This window comes from Fundulus heteroclitus, unplaced genomic scaffold (genome assembly GCF_011125445.2).
Source record: "Fundulus heteroclitus isolate FHET01 unplaced genomic scaffold, MU-UCD_Fhet_4.1 scaffold_37, whole genome shotgun sequence".
Lineage (NCBI taxonomy): Eukaryota > Metazoa > Chordata > Actinopteri > Cyprinodontiformes > Fundulidae > Fundulus > Fundulus heteroclitus.
Genome location: NW_023396781.1, coordinates 1,990,054 through 2,008,355, shown reverse-complemented (window position 1 = coordinate 2,008,355; position 18,302 = coordinate 1,990,054). Strand labels below are relative to the sequence as shown.

At 39.3% G+C, this 18,302-nt stretch overlaps 1 protein-coding gene across 1 annotated transcript in view; it reads right to left on the bottom strand.

The window, feature by feature from the left end:
• The window catches only part of LOC118560031 (baculoviral IAP repeat-containing protein 6-like), a gene marked incomplete at its 3' end in the record, with an annotated part of 50,001 nt that extends 46,427 nt beyond the window's left edge, over window positions 1–3,574 (bottom strand). Inside the window, exon 1 of the mRNA XM_036130662.1 lies at window positions 3,131–3,574. Within this exon, the coding sequence (XP_035986555.1) occupies window positions 3,131–3,341 (211 nt within the window). The remainder of the gene's footprint in view (window positions 1–3,130) is intronic.
• Window positions 3,575–18,302: the final 14,728 nt, after the last annotated feature.

The following is an 18,302-nucleotide window of genomic DNA, read 5'->3' as shown; positions in this document are numbered from 1 at the left end:
GAGGAAGCAAGCGGTAACATTGATGCTGCTATTTCTTCAGTGTTCTCCAGTCGACTGAATATTAATTATTTAAAGAACACCAGAGAACGGATTTGGAGGCTTTTGTTAAAGTGAATGATTTTTTCACCCTTCTCCCGACCGGGTTTGGCAAGAGCTTGTGGCACGTCAGTAAAGATGACGGACAAGTGGTTTATCCAATCAGATACAAGGATTTTTGATAAAGCCCCTCCTTCTGAAATACATCTCCATTGGATCCATCTGAGGAACGAAATCCATCAGATGAGTCAGGTTAGCAATTACTTCAACATACCGAGAACAAATATGAGGATGATCACGTCTGTTTAAGCTCGATTATTTAACGCTCAATGCAGCACGTTCTCAACAAGTTAACGCCTCTATGGTTATTTTCAGATGTCCAACCTACAACAATACCATTTGCTTTGATTGTCGCAGATCACTTAAAAATCCACCTTCCCGAGTCAATCACTGACAACACATGGCTGCTTTATACTTGGAAAACACATTTTTGTTCCTAGATATAGGCCTACCCCATGAATGGATCAGAAACAGGTCCCAATTGTAATAAAAAAATACAACTGAATAAAGTTACACTCAAAAATATTCTAAACTCTGGCAAATCTAGATTTTAAAGAGATTTTCCTTCAATCAAGAAGTAGGAAGGAAGAGAGGCAAGTAGCCTTCAAAATATAATCAGCATGTATAAAAACACAAGATAGAGACAGAGACAGAAAAATGGAGAAACTAACTATACAGCATCCAGCAGGTCTGAAAGGTGCAGTGCTCACATTGAATGTAGCAACCAGATTAGATATTGATCACTGAATTCTGCATCTTTTACGTAAACAGAAAAAGGAAGTAGCATTCCACTTTTTCCCTTTTTAACCAATTTCATTAAATGACTTTGTCTACACTGCATTTGAAGTTAACATGCTAGTTTTTAGACCCAATTAGACTACAGAATTCAAGGGCATGAAACATTAAGGCCGTGGGCCAGAATCTGTAGGATGACTTTTCGTATGAACTGTCAGGGGGCAACTTTCTTCCACTTGGACAAGTTGCTACACATAGCAGTGATCTCAAAACACCAATGTTCTCACGTTTTAACTTGCACATTAATAAGTTGTAGCCGATTAAAAAATCTAAACTGTGGCGCTCCGGTCCAAGAGGTCACGTGATTCGATTTTTGCTGCTCAGCCAATCAGATCTGTATTGTCAGCTGAGCGCGTTCAACCAGTTCATCATGGCTGCGCCCGTAAAGGGTTGTAAACATTTGTTTCCAGACAAAGAAAGCCCAATAATAGCATTTTCTGGCGCTAGTTGGCAAAGATCTTTATGGCAAATAAAAATAAATAGCCCAGACCATCCATCCTTCATTTTCTAACACGCTTATCCCTGCTGGGTTCATGAGGGGTGCCGGTGTCTATCTCCAGCTGTCAATGGGTGAGAGGCGGGGTACAACCTGGACAGGTCGCCAGTCCATCACAGGGCAGAAATAGTCCAGACTTTTGCCCATTTTACTGTGATATCACCAAGACCTGCTGCGCTAGGATAGCACAGCCAAACGACTTATCCCCTGGTTGAACGCGCACAGCTGACAATACAGCGATCTGATTGGCTGAGCAGCAAAAATCGAATCACGTGACCTCTTGGACCGGAGCGCAACAGTTTAGATTTTTTATTAGCAATAACTTATTAATGTGCAAGTTAAAACGTGGGAACATTGGTGTTTTGAGATCACTGCTATGTGTAGCAACTTATCCCGGTGGAAGAAAGTTGCCCCCTGACAGTTCATACGAAAAGTCACCCTACAGATTCTGGCCCACGGCCTAATTCAATATATAATCTCAAGAGGAATCTACGATTATTGAGGGCGCCCTGGCCTGTCATTTATACATTTAAGAGTCTCTGCTACAAACTCATATCAGAGGATGCTTAGAGTAACATTTTTAACCTGACTAAAGTTTTGTTACTGGTTAGAGTAAAACTTCAATAGTTAGGATGTCTTGCTGTTAAAAAATAATTGCAGGCTTGTGGTCAGATAAAAATAACCAAGCTAACCAAATAATTTGAATCAAGTTAAAATCATCATATTTCAAACATTGAAAAGTAAAAAGAAAACAAAAGACAAGGCATTATTTTAAGAGCTGCTCAAGCAGGATTGACCTCCATCAGATGGAAGATCAAATTTAGAATATAAACAAATTGTTGTAAACACTACACCGCGTCCATTAGCGGCCCTAATTAAACAGAGTTTCTGTGTGTCGCTTTAACAAGTCTTTAAGACATTCAGTAGGTGCAGAAATCCAAAAGGTGAAGGGCCCGGTTGGTGATCGCAGCAGAAAGGTGTTAACGGGCGGTTTAGTCTGCGGCCAGCATGCGATCTGGAGTCAGCTTCAGGGTTACTGCTGAGTTAGGGCAGAGACGGCTACCCATCATCATCATCATCATCATCAGCAGCAGCAGCAGCATTATTGTTGTTTAGTCGGTGCTTTACAGTCCGCCGTACTGTGACTGGTGCATCACAGTCACATTGGTGGTTTCTACTGACTCGCCGGTGAGTTGAGAAGTTATGCGACTGATGTGCCGCAGATAGCTTAGCGGCTAGCGCGGCGTCCCTCCCACTGTCCTGGGCTAAGAGCGCCTCAGACAGCCCGCCGCCTCCATCCGGCTGAAACTGGGCGACCAGCAGGTCCACCGTGGAGCCCTGCTCCTACCGACAAGCCGCCTGTGGCAGGCAGAAGTTTAGAGGACTGGCCGGCTAAGTGGCGCCGAGCAAAGTCCTCCAGCTAGCAGCTAGCTGCTAGCTGCGGGATGAGGCGTAAGGTTGACTCCGCAGAGATAAACAGGGAGCGACATTCACCCAACACTGACGGTAATGACTACAAAGTTATTCCCGAGCCGAGATGCTGAGAGTGCTTTGTTTGACACACCCAGAACAGACTAGAAGACCCCCGGCTGTCAAACCCCCCAGCAGGCCACATCTCCAGCGGCTAGGAGCAGCTAGCACACCAGGGTGCTGTTCCCTTCAGAGGCTCTTGGCAAAATCTACTTGGCTTGTCAAAACTGAAAGTGTTGTTGTCACGGCATGACAGAGAACCCCGGCACTTACCGTGCAGCGCCGAAGCCTGAAGAATAGCCCCAGACGTGCCGTCTATGACTTTAATGCTGCCCCGGCTGGTAACGGCTAAGATAGCGTTGAGGGCCGGGTGGTAGGAAAGACTTCGCAGGCCCTCCTCATCGCAGCGCAGGCAACCGTCTCTCACTACAATCCAGTCTGAGGAGGTGGACGAGCCCGAGCCCGGCGAGGCCGCGGCCGCCATCTTTCCTATTTTTTCCCCTTCCTCCTCTTCTTGGTTGGTTAGAACCTGACGATAAGCTTAAATCAAATTCATTTAAGGGACAGATTCCGAATTATCACTCCCCAGCCTTCTGCGGCTTCTTCTCCGCCCGTCACCGCCGCAGTGGCTATTCACCATCAGCGCTGAGGAACTCCAGGCTAGGCTCTGTCACTTACACCATAGGAACACGGAGCTAGCGTACCGCTTCAAGACATCTCGCGAGAACACCAACGGTAAAACAGAACCGACAGAGAACAGCTGATGAAGAAAATAATAGGTTTGCGTTTTTTGTAAAATGTTGTTAGGGCACACGTACACTTCCAGTCAAAATGTTGGACTCACCGTCACATTAAATGGTTTGTCTTTATTTTTATGACTGTCCGAGAATTACTTCAAGACAGTTTTAGATGACTAACCTCACCTGAAATTGAGAGAAATTTCGCATCTGGTTGCATAAGAAATCGAGTTCGTTAAGAGAAGTGACCAAAGCAGTAATTAAAAAAAAAGAAGCTATTCAGAAAAAGCTAAAATATTCAAGATGTTTTAAGTTATTTCACAATTTTGTTTAATTCTATATACTTTTGAGTCATAGTTTTGATGTATTCACTATGTATTAGAAAGTCATAAAATTAACGAAAGCCATTGAATGACAAATGTGAGTCCAAACCTTGGACTGGTAGAGGAAATCAATGACTATTTTCTCGCAAAATACTACTTCTTTTTAAGAAGGACCTACAGTGACACTGGTGTTACCGCCCCTTTGTCCATGGAGGAAAGTTTGACATTTACTTTTGACTGATGAAGTCTAAAAGTGACATCGTAATATTCCAAATGTCTGGGTGCACCTGTGCAATAAATGTGATCACTAAGCTAGTTTTTAGAAACATTGTTTTCTCTTGACAAAGATACATTTCCACCCCTTAAGCAATTCTAATCCTCAGATATGTCCTACAACACATATGACCTAATTTGACTGCATCTCTAAAACATTTTTATGTATCTGGGGTGTCATGGGAGTACAGAAAATAATGGATCTTGATGTAGATGGAGTGTTGCTTTCTGTTGACCAGCTGACTCTGAAATATGGTATTTCAAGAAAATATGTTTTTAAATATTTACACCTCAAAAGCTTCATGTCCTCAAAATGTGAACGACATATGTGTAAGCCACCATTATCAAAACAGTAGGAAATAATAATCTCAAAGTTATACAGTAGAAGACTTGTATCTAAATACTGTAACATGTTGGCTGATGCTAGTGGTCTGTCTACAGCAGAGAAACTAAATGATTGAAGAAAGGACCTTTAAGAGGACATAGATTAAACAAAGCTTGTCAAAAGGCCCAAAAACAAACTATTAGTACAAGAAATCAAATACTTCAGTACAAAAGTAAATAATGCTTTAGTGAGAAAGGTACTCTGATCCATTGCCTGTGGAGTGTTGGGGAGTAACGGATTACATGTAACGACGTTACGTAATTTAATTACAAAAAAAGAGTAACTGTAATTCGTTACAGTTACAGTGAGAAAATATGTAATTCTGTTACAGTTACTTCCGAAAATATTAAGAATTACAAATTTAGTTACATTTTTTTCAAAATATAAAGAAAAACCTTTGCGAAATATGTAATGATATTTTTATTGCTTCGCGCCCTGTATCGCCGTGTCCCGCTACGGCTCCTTGTCTCTATCACTCTGATGATCCATCCTGTGCTGGTGGAGCCTTCTGAAAGAACAGCAAGCGAGCGGACGTTTCACGGTTTTATTTCAGCTCAAGCAGCACATCAAAAATGACAGCCTTCAAGCTTGTTGACAGCCACCTCTTGTTATTCACACACAACAATAAACCGTGAGAGCCGACGTGTGTTGTGAAACTGCAAAACTTTGTCTTAAGCGGAAAATCAAACGCGCGTCCACAGACAGCTCAGCGTTCACAGTGTTGCGTTCGTGAGCGTCGGAAAGCTATGGTGCATTCAGGAGCATGGGACATTTCCGTTTTACAACGAAAAAGGCAGAAAACGGAACAGAACTTAACTCATACAATAATGTATTTATCCAGAAACAGTGTGGGCTTTCTTACAATACTGAATGCTCTATAATTGTATTTCTGTTATTTTTAATTATGCACGTCTGCTAGCTTTTTATTCTAAAAAAATCTATAATATTACAGCAGCAAATTATCAAAGTTTTTCAAAGCCTGTTTAAAAGCTCCAAATTGGGCTTCAGATCATACAGCAACAATTGTGCTGTCATTGTTTTACAGGGCAGAATTTGCATTTGCTGACTCTTGTCCTTAAACTACTGATTGGATATACAGGAAATTCCGCTTTTTTAAGGTTCACATTCAGTTCTCAAAAATTAAATGTTGATCATGGGTCAATACTCATTAAAACAAAGTAATCAAAAAGTAATCAAAAGTAATTAGTTACATTACTTTTTAAAAGTAATCGAAAAAGTTACACTACAATTGCATTTTAAACAAAGTAACTTGTAACTGTAACGGATTACATTTTTAAAGTAACTTACCCAACACTGCCTGTGGGAATGCCCCAAGATTAAAGGCATACTATGCAACATTTTTCAGTTAATTAATGTGTTCCATACCGTTTTGGATGATTAAATGAGTCATTTCAGGTCGAACAAAGGTTTTCTCGGCCGCCCTGGGGGTCTGTGGGGGAAATACCGTACTTGCAAGAGCTCACGGCCCGCACACACAGAAGTCTCGCTTTACGGGGAGAACTGTGTTTTTGCCCTGCCATTCACTATATGCACGCGCGAAAGCAACAACAAAGAACCGCGTGTTAACGTCAAATAAACATGCAAGCATATCGAGTTTTATTATTATTATTATTTATTTATTTATTTATTTTTTTTATTTATTTATTTTATTTATTTTTTTATGTTGACGAGACGCTACCGGCTACGGCTTGGCGAGGTGGTGGCGGTAGCGTCTCGCCAACATAAAAAAAAAAAAAATAATAATAATAATAAAAAAACTGGCGAGGCCGCAGCCGCCGCGGCTTGGCGCCGCCTCGCCAAGATAGCGCTGCGGGAAGCTTGATGTTCATACCTTCTCTGTGTTAGTCATTGTTTGTACTGCCGTTTTTTCCACTTTTCGTTGCGTTCTCCTGTCTGCTAATCTCAAAACAACCACGCCTGACTTGATGGAGAAACAAGAACAGCTGAGCATCTTTATGACAGTGCACTTTTACTTTCGCCCTCTGGGGGGAGCCTCGCTGGAAAATCAACCCCGGTTGCATAGTATACCTTTAAAATCGTCTGGAAAGAAGTTAGAATACTTAATGTTACAAATACCTTAATGCCATACTCTGTGTCCTAGGAACATACCCACAAGATTTTCTAAAATCATCAAAAACACTCAAACTATTGGACTTTGGAGTTATGCAGGCCTGCAGAGTGGTGGCTCTGTGTTGGAGGGGTATGAATGCACCAATATACACCAAAAATCTGGATTAGAGAACTGGCTAATTGTATTGGGTTGGAAAGACATACGCATATCACTAAAAGCAAACCAAAATACGTTTTACTCCTTGGGATCCATATAGAAGCATTATAGAGAATAAAGGAGATTTACATTTTGTTTAAGTTTTATATAAACAAAAAAGTAAAAATGTGAAAGCTATATTATACAGAGTTTTATATTCATTCATATGTTGATGTTGCAGCCTTACAATTGTGATTCAGACAACGTTACATGTAGCAGTTAGGGCTGAATCTTTTCATATCATTCAGCATCAGAGTATCCAGCACATCTCTGTCCGGTTCCTCAGCAGCCTGTGGGATACACAGCATGTATTACATGATATCCCAGCGCTTTAACACGTTTCACGTACGACTTAGTGCATAGCACTATATAGCGAACTAACATTAACTTACCCAATACACCTCGGAGGGAGCTATGTATATGCCATGTATTGAAGAGCGTCGTCTTCAATACATGGCATCAGCCTTATCTTGGTCTTCATCTCCTCCGCTCTCTCAGTTCTTTCTCTTCTCCATCAGCTCCTTATCTCCGCTTGTCAACCCACTATGATAAAGAATATATACACCAAGCAGCTCACTTAGCTACGCCATGCTATGGTTTGTCATTGTGTCGCATAAACGTTTCATCACATCGCTTTTCCACATTTGTGGCGCATTCAGTTGTAATAGCAAAACACCCGAAGGGAACTGAACCAAACTTGACCCCTAGCGAACCGCTCAGAGTTGGTACTACTAGAAAAGCAGCATCTGTTGTTGTACAACAGTCTGATTAAGAGGATGCTCAGGTTTGTCCACAATGTTCTTCATTTCAGAAGCTTCTCCAGAGGTAAAGCCTGGGGAAAGTGAAATCTCCCAAGTGGAAACATTTGTTATTTATTAGTCCTGCTTGAATGGATTTAAAACCGTCTTTAAACTCATGTTATGATTACATTACCCATTATCAGTCATTTTTAGACACGTTTTCCTTTGGGCAGCTCACCGCATCCTGCAATTTAATAATCTATCAATATTCAGAGACATCGTAACCATTTCATACACATAACATTTGATTCATTGATAGTACACACAAATCCAATAATAATTTTGAGCCACTGATTATGCATCTAATTGAATCTTTTCAGAGGGAAGGAAAAATTAACCATGCATGGCCTTCTACTCTAAGGCATTCAGAGAGAGAGTGATTATATTTTATTACATTTCTCTGATGTTAGGCTCCAATCTTCGTGGAAGCACAATGTCCAGTGATTTATATTTGCACAACAAAGGTTGTCTCACTAAAGTAATCGGTGTTTTGTTCGAAATGAAAATTGGTATTTTTATTTCGTTATTCTTTGCCTATCGAACATGTTGGAGAAGTTGTTCACTTTCTGAGAACCCAACTACTCATCATCCATGTTTACAACTGGGCACTGATTCTCCCTCATAGCATTCCCTGGGGAGCCCCAGTAGCCACATTTGGTGAGTTAAATGGACTTCTGTATGCATCTGGTGTGTGGATCTGGTCGGACCAACTCTTCATGGTGTCCAAGTTCATTACATCTCTAGCATACCCCAAACAGTTTATGGTCACTGCTAGGATTCATATTAGTCCATGTGGAACTTCCTTATCGTCTTTCCTGTGTTCCTAATGGCCCTGAATTCCCCAGCTGCAGATACACATTCATTATTGGTTGTAGTGACTGTGTTGGAAGTGTCTGCGATAAGTGCATTATGTTTGAGGGATCTACTGATTCCTCGGTTACCATAGCAGTGCTGGGTTTTGGGTCTCTCTGTTCCCCCTGAAGTTCATCAAATCATCACCTTGTTATCAAGCAACAACTTAATGTGTTCATAGAACATAATGTTAAATTGGCAATCATCACCATCATCACGTTATTAAAGAGACAAATAGGTCCATATTAACAACCAAAATAAGAAATAAAAAAGCAATAAATAAAAAATACAAATACTAATAAAATCTGTTAATATAGTCACAACGTTTTTAGAATATGGTGAAACACTTCACATCAGCACCATCAAACACATCGTCAAACGTTTCCCCGAAACAGATTCCCCAAATTAACCCTCTGACATAACCAATCCCCCAAAAAGAAAATTTATAAGTGTTAAAAGTAATTCACCTACATTTTGAACTGTTTTGGCTGAGAAACAACGTGTGGTGTAGCTATCCTCTGGTGCTCAACAGTCCTGCAGCCAACCCTAACCCTATGCATTACCAAGGAAAGGTGCCTCCCTGCCTTGATTAGGCGGGTGTTTTCTACCTGTGGGTGTCTCATACAAACAAGGACACAATGGAGAACACGACACACAGTTTGGCTTTTTTTTTTTTTTAATAACAACAACAACAAAAAAACAACAGAAAAACCAAAGGTCTGTTTTGAGGAAAGCCACTTTTTTTTTTTAAATAGAAGTGAACTGAAAACCTTTGGCTGACTGCCTAGTGAGGTACTTGCTTGAGCCAATGGGGCGACCAGATGAGAAGTTGATTTCTGGAGTTCCAGGTGAGCCAGCTGTACCATTGTTGTCTCATGCCTGCCCAAGCCAGTCCCAATAGCCATTGTTTACCATTCATGGTCATACACTGTTAATTAGAAAGGTTAAGGCTATTGCCATATTTTTTCAGATGCCACTAGTTTGTAGCAGTCTGGGATAAAGAGTACTAGTTAAAGCACCCAACCATGCTGTTTATGAGACAAGCCAGAGTAGAGTACTTGAATTCAGTTCAGGAAAAGCTATGGACACATGGCTACCAGGTTAGCTGCATCGTGCTGTCCTCTTGCTTCAAACAGATGGTTGTGTATTTCAGAAAAGCCAAACTGTGTATCGTCTCCTTAGTTCTGTCCTTGTTTGTATAAGACACCCACAGTTGGAAAACATCCGCCTATTCAAGGCAGGCGCACCTTTCCATGGTGGTGCATTTGCTGCTGCAGGACACTTGAGGACCAGACAGAAGACGGCTAAACCACACATTTTCAGCCAAAACAAGTATGTAGAGCATTGCCCCATTGCTCTTCACAAGCATGTTCATAAAAAAGCAACTCAATCAATAAAACCATTATATCTTGGTAACAAACTCGTAGAACAGCTTTTTAAGTAAGCTTAATTCTAACTGGCATGGATAATTAGATTTGTAATCACCATTTTTATCAAAACAACACATCTTTTTAAAATATTTATTCTAAATATGTAAATAGCCTACATACATATTCACATGTCTATTAAGAGTATTTTGTATTGTATTTTCCAAAAGTCTTGATAGCTAAGTGGATATAAAAGCAAACTGTGGATGGTAAACTGCAAAGGGGGAATCTGCAAAGACTGAAATGTATTCTAACCAGAGCCAAACACCATAGGGAAGTGTTGATTTATTTTGTGCCCCACCTAATTTTATATATTTATATTCAAATGGACTGTACGTTGAGTGCAAAGCAGAACCAAAAGATCTTGTGCTTATCCAGTAAAAGCGACTCTTTCTAACGAAGTTCATCCTCCAGTTCAGAGGCAAAGGAATTGTCCAGTACCAAACTCAATGAAATTGGCAGACATGTCGTGGGATTGCCAAAAGTATAGGGTCACGCGTCCAAATCACCAGATGTAGGTGTTCCTCGGACCTTCAGAGGCCAACACCTAGACCTGCAGCCTGCTTCTACAAACATTTGTGAATGAATGGGTTGTTTAAAGAGCTTGGTGAATCCCAGTGTGGTAATGTGATAGGAGGGCACCTGTACGATAATTTCACTTGTGAAATTTCCTGGCAGCTAAATAGTCCACAGACAAATGTAATCATATTATATAACAGTGAAGTGTTTAGGACTGGCAGCTGCTCAAGTAGAAAGTTGCAGGCCACATACAATCTCAGAGCAGTCTCAGCTGGTGCTGAGTCGCACAGTGAACAGAAGTTCCCAACTTTCCGCAGTCCACAGCTAGACCTTCAAACACCATGTGGCGTTCAGATCAGCTCAAGAACAATGAATATTGCTTCTTACAGTAGAATGGCTTTTCATAACCATATAGCTGCCATCCACACCACCACGAAACTGTAGAGCAGTGGAGAAATGTTCTCTGCAGTGTGGAGTCATGCCTTTGGTAATCAGAGAAGTCTGTGTCTGCCAGTTGCTAACTGTTGCCTGTAAAGTTTGCTACAGAGGGGGTTATGATGCGGGGCTGTTTTTTTGTAGTTTGACTCAGTCCCTTAATGCTGCAGCATACCAATACGTTGCTCATCAGCAGGCATGGACTGGTAATCGGGCGTACCGGGCATTTTCCCAGTGGGCCGACGTGCTGTTTGGGCCGGCAGACCCGACATGTATATTAATAATATGTATTATTATTATTATTATTATTATTTTATATATCTGCCTCGTTATATTTGCATAATGCATGAAGAAAAATAAAATCAGCAGCGCAAGAGTCTGTTCCGATCATCCGGCCTTTACCACAGACTACTGCAGCCCATTGGTTATCATCCCTGACAGTCTAAAGGGCTAGGCCAATCATGCGAAATGTGTCAAACTGACTGACATGTTCCCAACAGCAGGCCCTTCATCTGCTCCGGTGTCTGATGTAAAATATGGTGGTGGTGATGGTGGTGGTGGTTGTAGTCAGTGACGTGCGGTAGGGTTCATAGCTGGTGAGGCACTGACGTCATCAGTCAGATTTACAAATATATACACTCTACAGAGTAGACTCGTTGCAAAGTGCTGAAGGAGACTGATTGAGCCAAATAAATTCACCAAGATACATGGAAAAATATTGATTCTTTGATGAAAAAAAATTGTCATTTGATTGGTAACAGTTTATGAGTTATGATGGATTTCTGTATTTGTAACACATTCTAAAACTATAACCCACATTACGCACATTTTATCACAAAAACAAAACATGAATAAGTATCGCTGTCTTACCTCTACTTATAATTTAAGTCCCTGTGGCGCTCTTTCTGAACAAAAATATCATCATTTTCTGGTAAAAGTTCTCTTATCTTCTTCGGTTTTTAAAAGTCTCTCAGTCTCAGTGGAGCTCACTGCCAGGGAGGAAAGCCTTCCTTCATCAGTCCTGTTCCAGCTGGATGTTTAGAGTCTTTTTAGTGCTTTACTTGTTTAGCAAAATTCGCTAATAAAACATTAATAACTTGTTTTGACTCTACTATTTGGGCGGTGCCCCTTGAGCGCCCCCTGCCTAGCGGCCAAGGAACTGCCGGCCTCACCTACAACCAGTTCTTTGCTGTTTATGATCGCTCAGCAGCACAAAAACATGTTATCTGCACACAGTTTGATGACCAAAACACAATTCGTAACCCACATATATTAAATTGTGGAAAATCAGTTCATAACTGTTTGAACAATTGAATTTATGATCTAGAGACAGGAAGATGCATTGACAGAATGGAAGTCAGCGCAGTTAACATGGGATTGCGCAATCACAGGGGAGGCCAAGCTCGCTGCGGCCTCACCGGCTTCTCTATGAAGCGCCACCAAGGATTTACATGGAAAATAGCGAAAAGTCTGCGATTTTAAAGAAAATATGATCAAAAATTAGGAAATTAGATAAATAAAATACTTATTACAAATGACTGAGTAAATCAAAATTTATATTATGTTATTATATATTTTCTTTCTTTCCATGATGACAAGTGAGGCCTTTCTCTGGTTCATTTTGTCATTGACATCCTTTTTTACACAGTGAGTGCACATTAGTCCAATGTTACCCTACAGTATCTGGAAGACTGAATAGATCTGATGAGCAACTAACAATAACTTCTTATGATGATGTAACGTGATAATATGTGTGATTGACCGTGACACCTCTCTTTCTCTCTCTCTATATATATATATATATATGTGTGTGTGTGTGTGTGTATGTGTTATGAATATAAGGATCAATTTGTTAAATCTAAACATTGTGGTCTTCATTTTTTCATAAAACCGTGTCACATGTGAACCTTTAGGAACAGACTTTTCGGGTGAGTATTAAAGAGGTAAAATTAATAATATGGGGAAAAAAAGTCCTAGGTCAATAAAGTAAATATAAACAAACAAAAGTGATAATGTTATGATAAAAACACATGAGAATTAAGGGGGAACATTTCCAGAATAATCACAGTTTGCAGAATTATTTCACTCCTGGAGTAATAGGGCCAGGTTAGATTATTTTAAATATTTTTATACTTTAGGAGAATAAATTCAGGAGAATGAAGCTAAAGGGATACGAAAATAAACTTGTAATATTACAAAAAAATACTACGAATACAAAGTATATTCAGAGATTAAAGTCCCTCTGATGCTGTTTAAGTGACTGAGTAACTGCAGATTTGCCACATTTAAGATGGCGGACGCTCTGACGCATCGCAGCATAGGCAGAACCCGCCCAATGACGCGTCTACTCTTATATTATGTCTATGCTCTCAACCATAGACATAATATAAGAGTAGACGCGTTTTATATATATATATATATATATATATATATATATATATATATATATATATATATATATATAATGTGTGTGTGTGTGTGTATTTATTGCAGCACAAGAATGAGGCATCTTCTCTGATCCACGTTCACAATAACAGAACTCAACTTTTTTCTGCCACATACAATATGGCGGTGACGTTGACGTGCGAACCTGCGCCCTATGACGCGTCTACGTATATATGTCTGTGCTCTCAACGCTATTGATCAAATTTTTTTAACTGGAAGCAAAGGACTGGGGTACAGTGGCCGACAGGTGCAAACGCCCTGCAACTTCAGAAAACACGTGCAAATAGGCAAAAGACGAGCAAATTAAGAAACCAACTTCATCAATTTGACAGCACCTGTGCGGCATTCAGCAAACGCGCTGCATATAAATAAACGCGATTCAAAAAGAAAACCAACTCCACAACGGAAGTGCTCCAGGCCTCTAGGGGGAGCACTAAGTGTAACAGCTGATTTTAGACCCCACCCACTGAGCTGTATTATATAGCTCAGTGACCCCACCGAACTTGTGCGTTCTTCAGACTGACCGCTTGCCCAGAATGCACCGCGGCCGCAGCTTGATTTGAGACAGCGCAAACAGAGCTCACAGCGGTAAGTTAAAAATTCCCTTTCTGTTGCTGTTATTGTTCAAAAGTACGTTTTAAGATCGTTTGAGGCGAGAACATTATACTTTTAAGCTTCCCTATGTGGCCCGTTTACAGAGTTAGTGCATCATTTTTTTTCCAATATATTTATTGATTTTTTGCATTGCATAACAATTCAAAATAGAACATTAACACATACCCCCACCCCCACATACACACAGACCTAGGCTAAACCTGCAAATTCCACCTTTGTACAACTTAGCTTAAGGAATATATACATTTGAAATCAAGTACTCAAATGTAAAAAGGATCTCGCTTAAAAATTATAATGAAAAACAAATAAATAAAACATTTAAAAAAAATACAAAACTTAGGATAAATAAACATTATAAACATTATATCTCAGACTCTATAATGCTCATATATGGTTCCCAGAGATTATAAAACTCTTTCTGTTTTCCCTTAGCAATATACGTTAGTCTTTCCAGTCCAAGGCACTTGGAAAGCTCCTTTTCCCAATGTTTCATTGAAGGAGCCTCTACACTTCTCCAATTAAGTGCAATCACCCTCCTGGCTTGTAGAAGTCCAAAGTCCACCAATCTAGTCTTTCTGTGCATTTGTATAAAGTTCAATGGATAGATCCCAAGTACACACAGTTTAGCATTCAGTGATATGTTAAGATGAAAGGTCTCTGACAGAGAATTTATAACATCTTTCCAAAACTTCTGAATCAATGGACATTCCCACAAACAACGAAAAAGAGTTCCCTTGTTATCTTTACATTTACTACAAGTGTCTGGAATGTTGCCAGACATATGATGAAGTTTGACAGGGGTCATATATGTTCTCATTAACCATTTATATTGGAGGAGTTTAGACCTTGTATTTATTGTCTGTACTTGTGCCTTTAAACAGGCCGCCTTCCAATCCACTTCAGTTATGTCTTCTTGTATGTCATCTTTCCAGGCATTTAACCTGTCCACTACAGATTCTTTAGAAGTAGATATAAGCAAGTTATAATAGATAGAAAGTAGGTGTTTCCTTTCCATACGCCCAAGGGAGACTTCTTCTATTTTTGATAATGGTGGGACGTGTGTAAACGGTTTGTATCTGGATGAGATGAAATGTTTTAACTGCAGATATTTATAGAAATGCTTTGAAGGGATTTGATATTTTTCACATAATTGTCTGAAGGTTAGCAACACTCCGTCCATGTATAAATCTATCATTCTCTGTATACCTTTTGCATGCCATAATTTAAACCCCCCATCTTTTTTACCAGGAGTGAACTGTTCATTACCCCAGATTGGGGTGAATTGAGAGATTACTGGAGAGTCCCCCATTTGTTTGTGTGCAGCATGCCACACTAAAATTGTGTTTTTCAGGAAGGGATTTTTTGTTTGTTTTTTAAGTCTTTTTTCATCTAAGGAATATATATAGCTATGTAAGGACAGTGGAACGGATTCTCTTTCAATGCTTACCCAAGATGGAGGTGATGCACTAAAATAATGTGTAGCTGATGTTAACTGGGCAGCCATATAGTACCACCTAAGATTTGGAAGCTGGAGTCCCCCCCTCTCATATGGTTGATATAACAGTTTTAGGCGAAGTCTCGCTTTCCTGTTGTTCCAGATAAACTGATTAAACAATTTAGCTAAATTATCATAATACAGTGTTGGTAATGGTAGAGGAAGTGTTTGGAAAAGGTACAGAAATTTAGGTAAAATTGACATTTTTATGATATTAATTCGCCCCATCATAGATATAGGCAAACCAGACCATCGGTTTAATAATTGAGTTACCTGATTTATCAAGGGGTCGTAGTTTGATGGGATTATTTTATTGAGATCAGGAGTAATTTTAACGCCCAGATATTTGAAACCTTCACTAGTTGTTGTAAAAGGTGTTGTTACTGTGGGGTTCTTCCTCTCTTCCTCATTAAGAAACATTAAAACAGATTTAGAATTATTAATTTCATAACCAGAAAATTTTCCAAAGTCTTCCAATAATCTTGTCAGGTTTTGGAGGCTCTTGTTTAAATCTGTCAAAAAAAATATAATGTCATCTGCAAATAAAGAAATAAGGTGTTCTCTTCCTCCAATTTCTATGCCTGATATACCTTCATGTGTTCTTGCCGCTACAGCCAGAGGTTCTATTGCTAATGTAAAAAGTAGTGGTGATAAAGGGCATCCCTGTCTGGTCGATCGCTGTAGGTTAAATGGTTTTGAAACATTGTCATTAGTTAGAATTTGTGCTGTAGGATTTGTATATAGTAGTCGAATCCATTGGAGAAATGACTCACCCAACCCATATCTTGGAAGTAATTCTAGGAGATAGTTCCATTCTATTCTATCAAATGCTTGGCGTGCATCCAGTGATAACATTGCAGTGTCTTTAGTGTTATGTTTTTCATATAATATATTCAGGACCCGCCTGATATTGTGATATCCCTGTCTATTTCTGACAAAACCTTGTTGATCATTAGTTATTAATTTAGGTAAATATTTGTCTAGTCTCTTGGCAAGAGCCTTACATAATATCTTAGTGTCACATTCCATGAGACTTATTCCCCTGTAGGAGGAACATTCAGTTGGGGGTTTGTTAGGTTTTAATATAAGAGTTACAGTAGCTATTCTCAATGAGTCTGGCAACATTCCCAATTCATATGATTCATTATACATGTCTAGAAGGGGCTGAACCAATTTACTTTTAAATTCTTTATAAAATTCTATTGGCAACCCATCTGGCCCAGGTGCTTTACCACTATTCATGTCACCTAAATCCTCTAAAAGTTCCTCTATTGTTAGTGGGCTATCCAGCATTGTTTTTTCCTCCTCTGGCAATGTCTGCAATTGTAATTGGTCAAGAAAAGTGTTCTGGGCTTCTTCATTTCCATTATATTCTGATTTGTAGAGAAGCCTGTAAAATTCTCTAAAGTTATCATTTATCTCTGTGGGGTCAATTGTTAAGTTGCCTTTTTTTGTCTTGATACTATGAATAGTTCTGTCAGCCTGTATTTTCTTGAGTCGCCAGGCCAGTAATTTACCAGCTTTTTCTCCTTGATCATAATATGCTTGTTTAGTCCACATTAAATTCCTAGCTACTCTTTCAGCTGTCAGTTTATCAAATTTAGCTCTCATGGCATTTAGGCTTTGTAATTTTTTAGGATCTTTGTCATGATAGAATTCACTCTCTATTTTTTTAATTTGTTTTTCTAATGACTGTATTTCTTGTCTGTATTGTTTATTTTTGTTACTAGAGTAGCTTATAATTTCTCCCCTTATGTAGGCCTTGAAAGCTTCCCATCTAACACTAGCTGTAGTTTCATCCCCATTTAATTCAAAATACATGTGTATAGAATTTTCCATAAATTTGACAAAGTCTGGGTCCTTCAACAAAAATGATTGTAGTCTCCATCTTTTTGGACAATACCCAATCTTTCCCAAACGGACTTCCATTGACACTGCTGCATGATCACTAATTACAATGCTATTATACCAGCATTTTTTAACCTGAGGTTGTAACTCTATAGATATTAAAAAATAATCAATTCGTGAGTGAGTTTTATACGAACTAGAGTAACATGAATATTCACGATTGTTAGGATTACTAACCCTCCAGATGTCACATAATCTCAGGTCTTGTATTTAATTATGTAATATATTTCTGGTTCTTGAATGAGTGCTGTCAGTTTGAGTAGATCTATCTAAAACTGGGTCTAGGGTACAGTTAAAGTCTCCTCCTATGATGTATAGGCCCTCCAGAGCAGACACAGTTAAGAATAGATTTTCAAAAAAGGACGGGTAATCATCATTGGGACCATATATATTAATAAGGTTTAGTTTTTGTGACATAATACTGACTTGTACTATAATGTATCTCCCATTTGGATCTCTGATGAGTTTTGTTGTCTGAAATGGTATCGATTTGTGTATAAGAGTAATAACCCCTCTAGCCTGACTACTGAGTGAAGCATGAAATACCTGACCAGGCCATCTTTTGGCTAACCTTTGCATATCTGTTGCGGTCAGATGTGATTCTTGTATGAAAACAATCTTAGATTTTAGGTCTTTTATCCTGTTTAATACTTGTTTTAATTTATTTATTTTCCTCAATCCCCTAACATTCCAACTTGTTATATTAGCTATTAAACTATTTTCCTGTTTAGTCTTTTCCATTTAAATATGTCTCTGACTGGGACACCAGTAATGGAAATAAAAAGAAATAAAATAAAATAAGAAAAAAGGGAGACCCTATTGGAAAGATGCAGGTTTACACATACACCAAACACTGAACCCCAAATAAACAATCCCTCACTGAACATTGGCATTTCCTCTGTGAAATGCCTACCCCTCCCACAGATTCAAAGTGGATTTTGAGA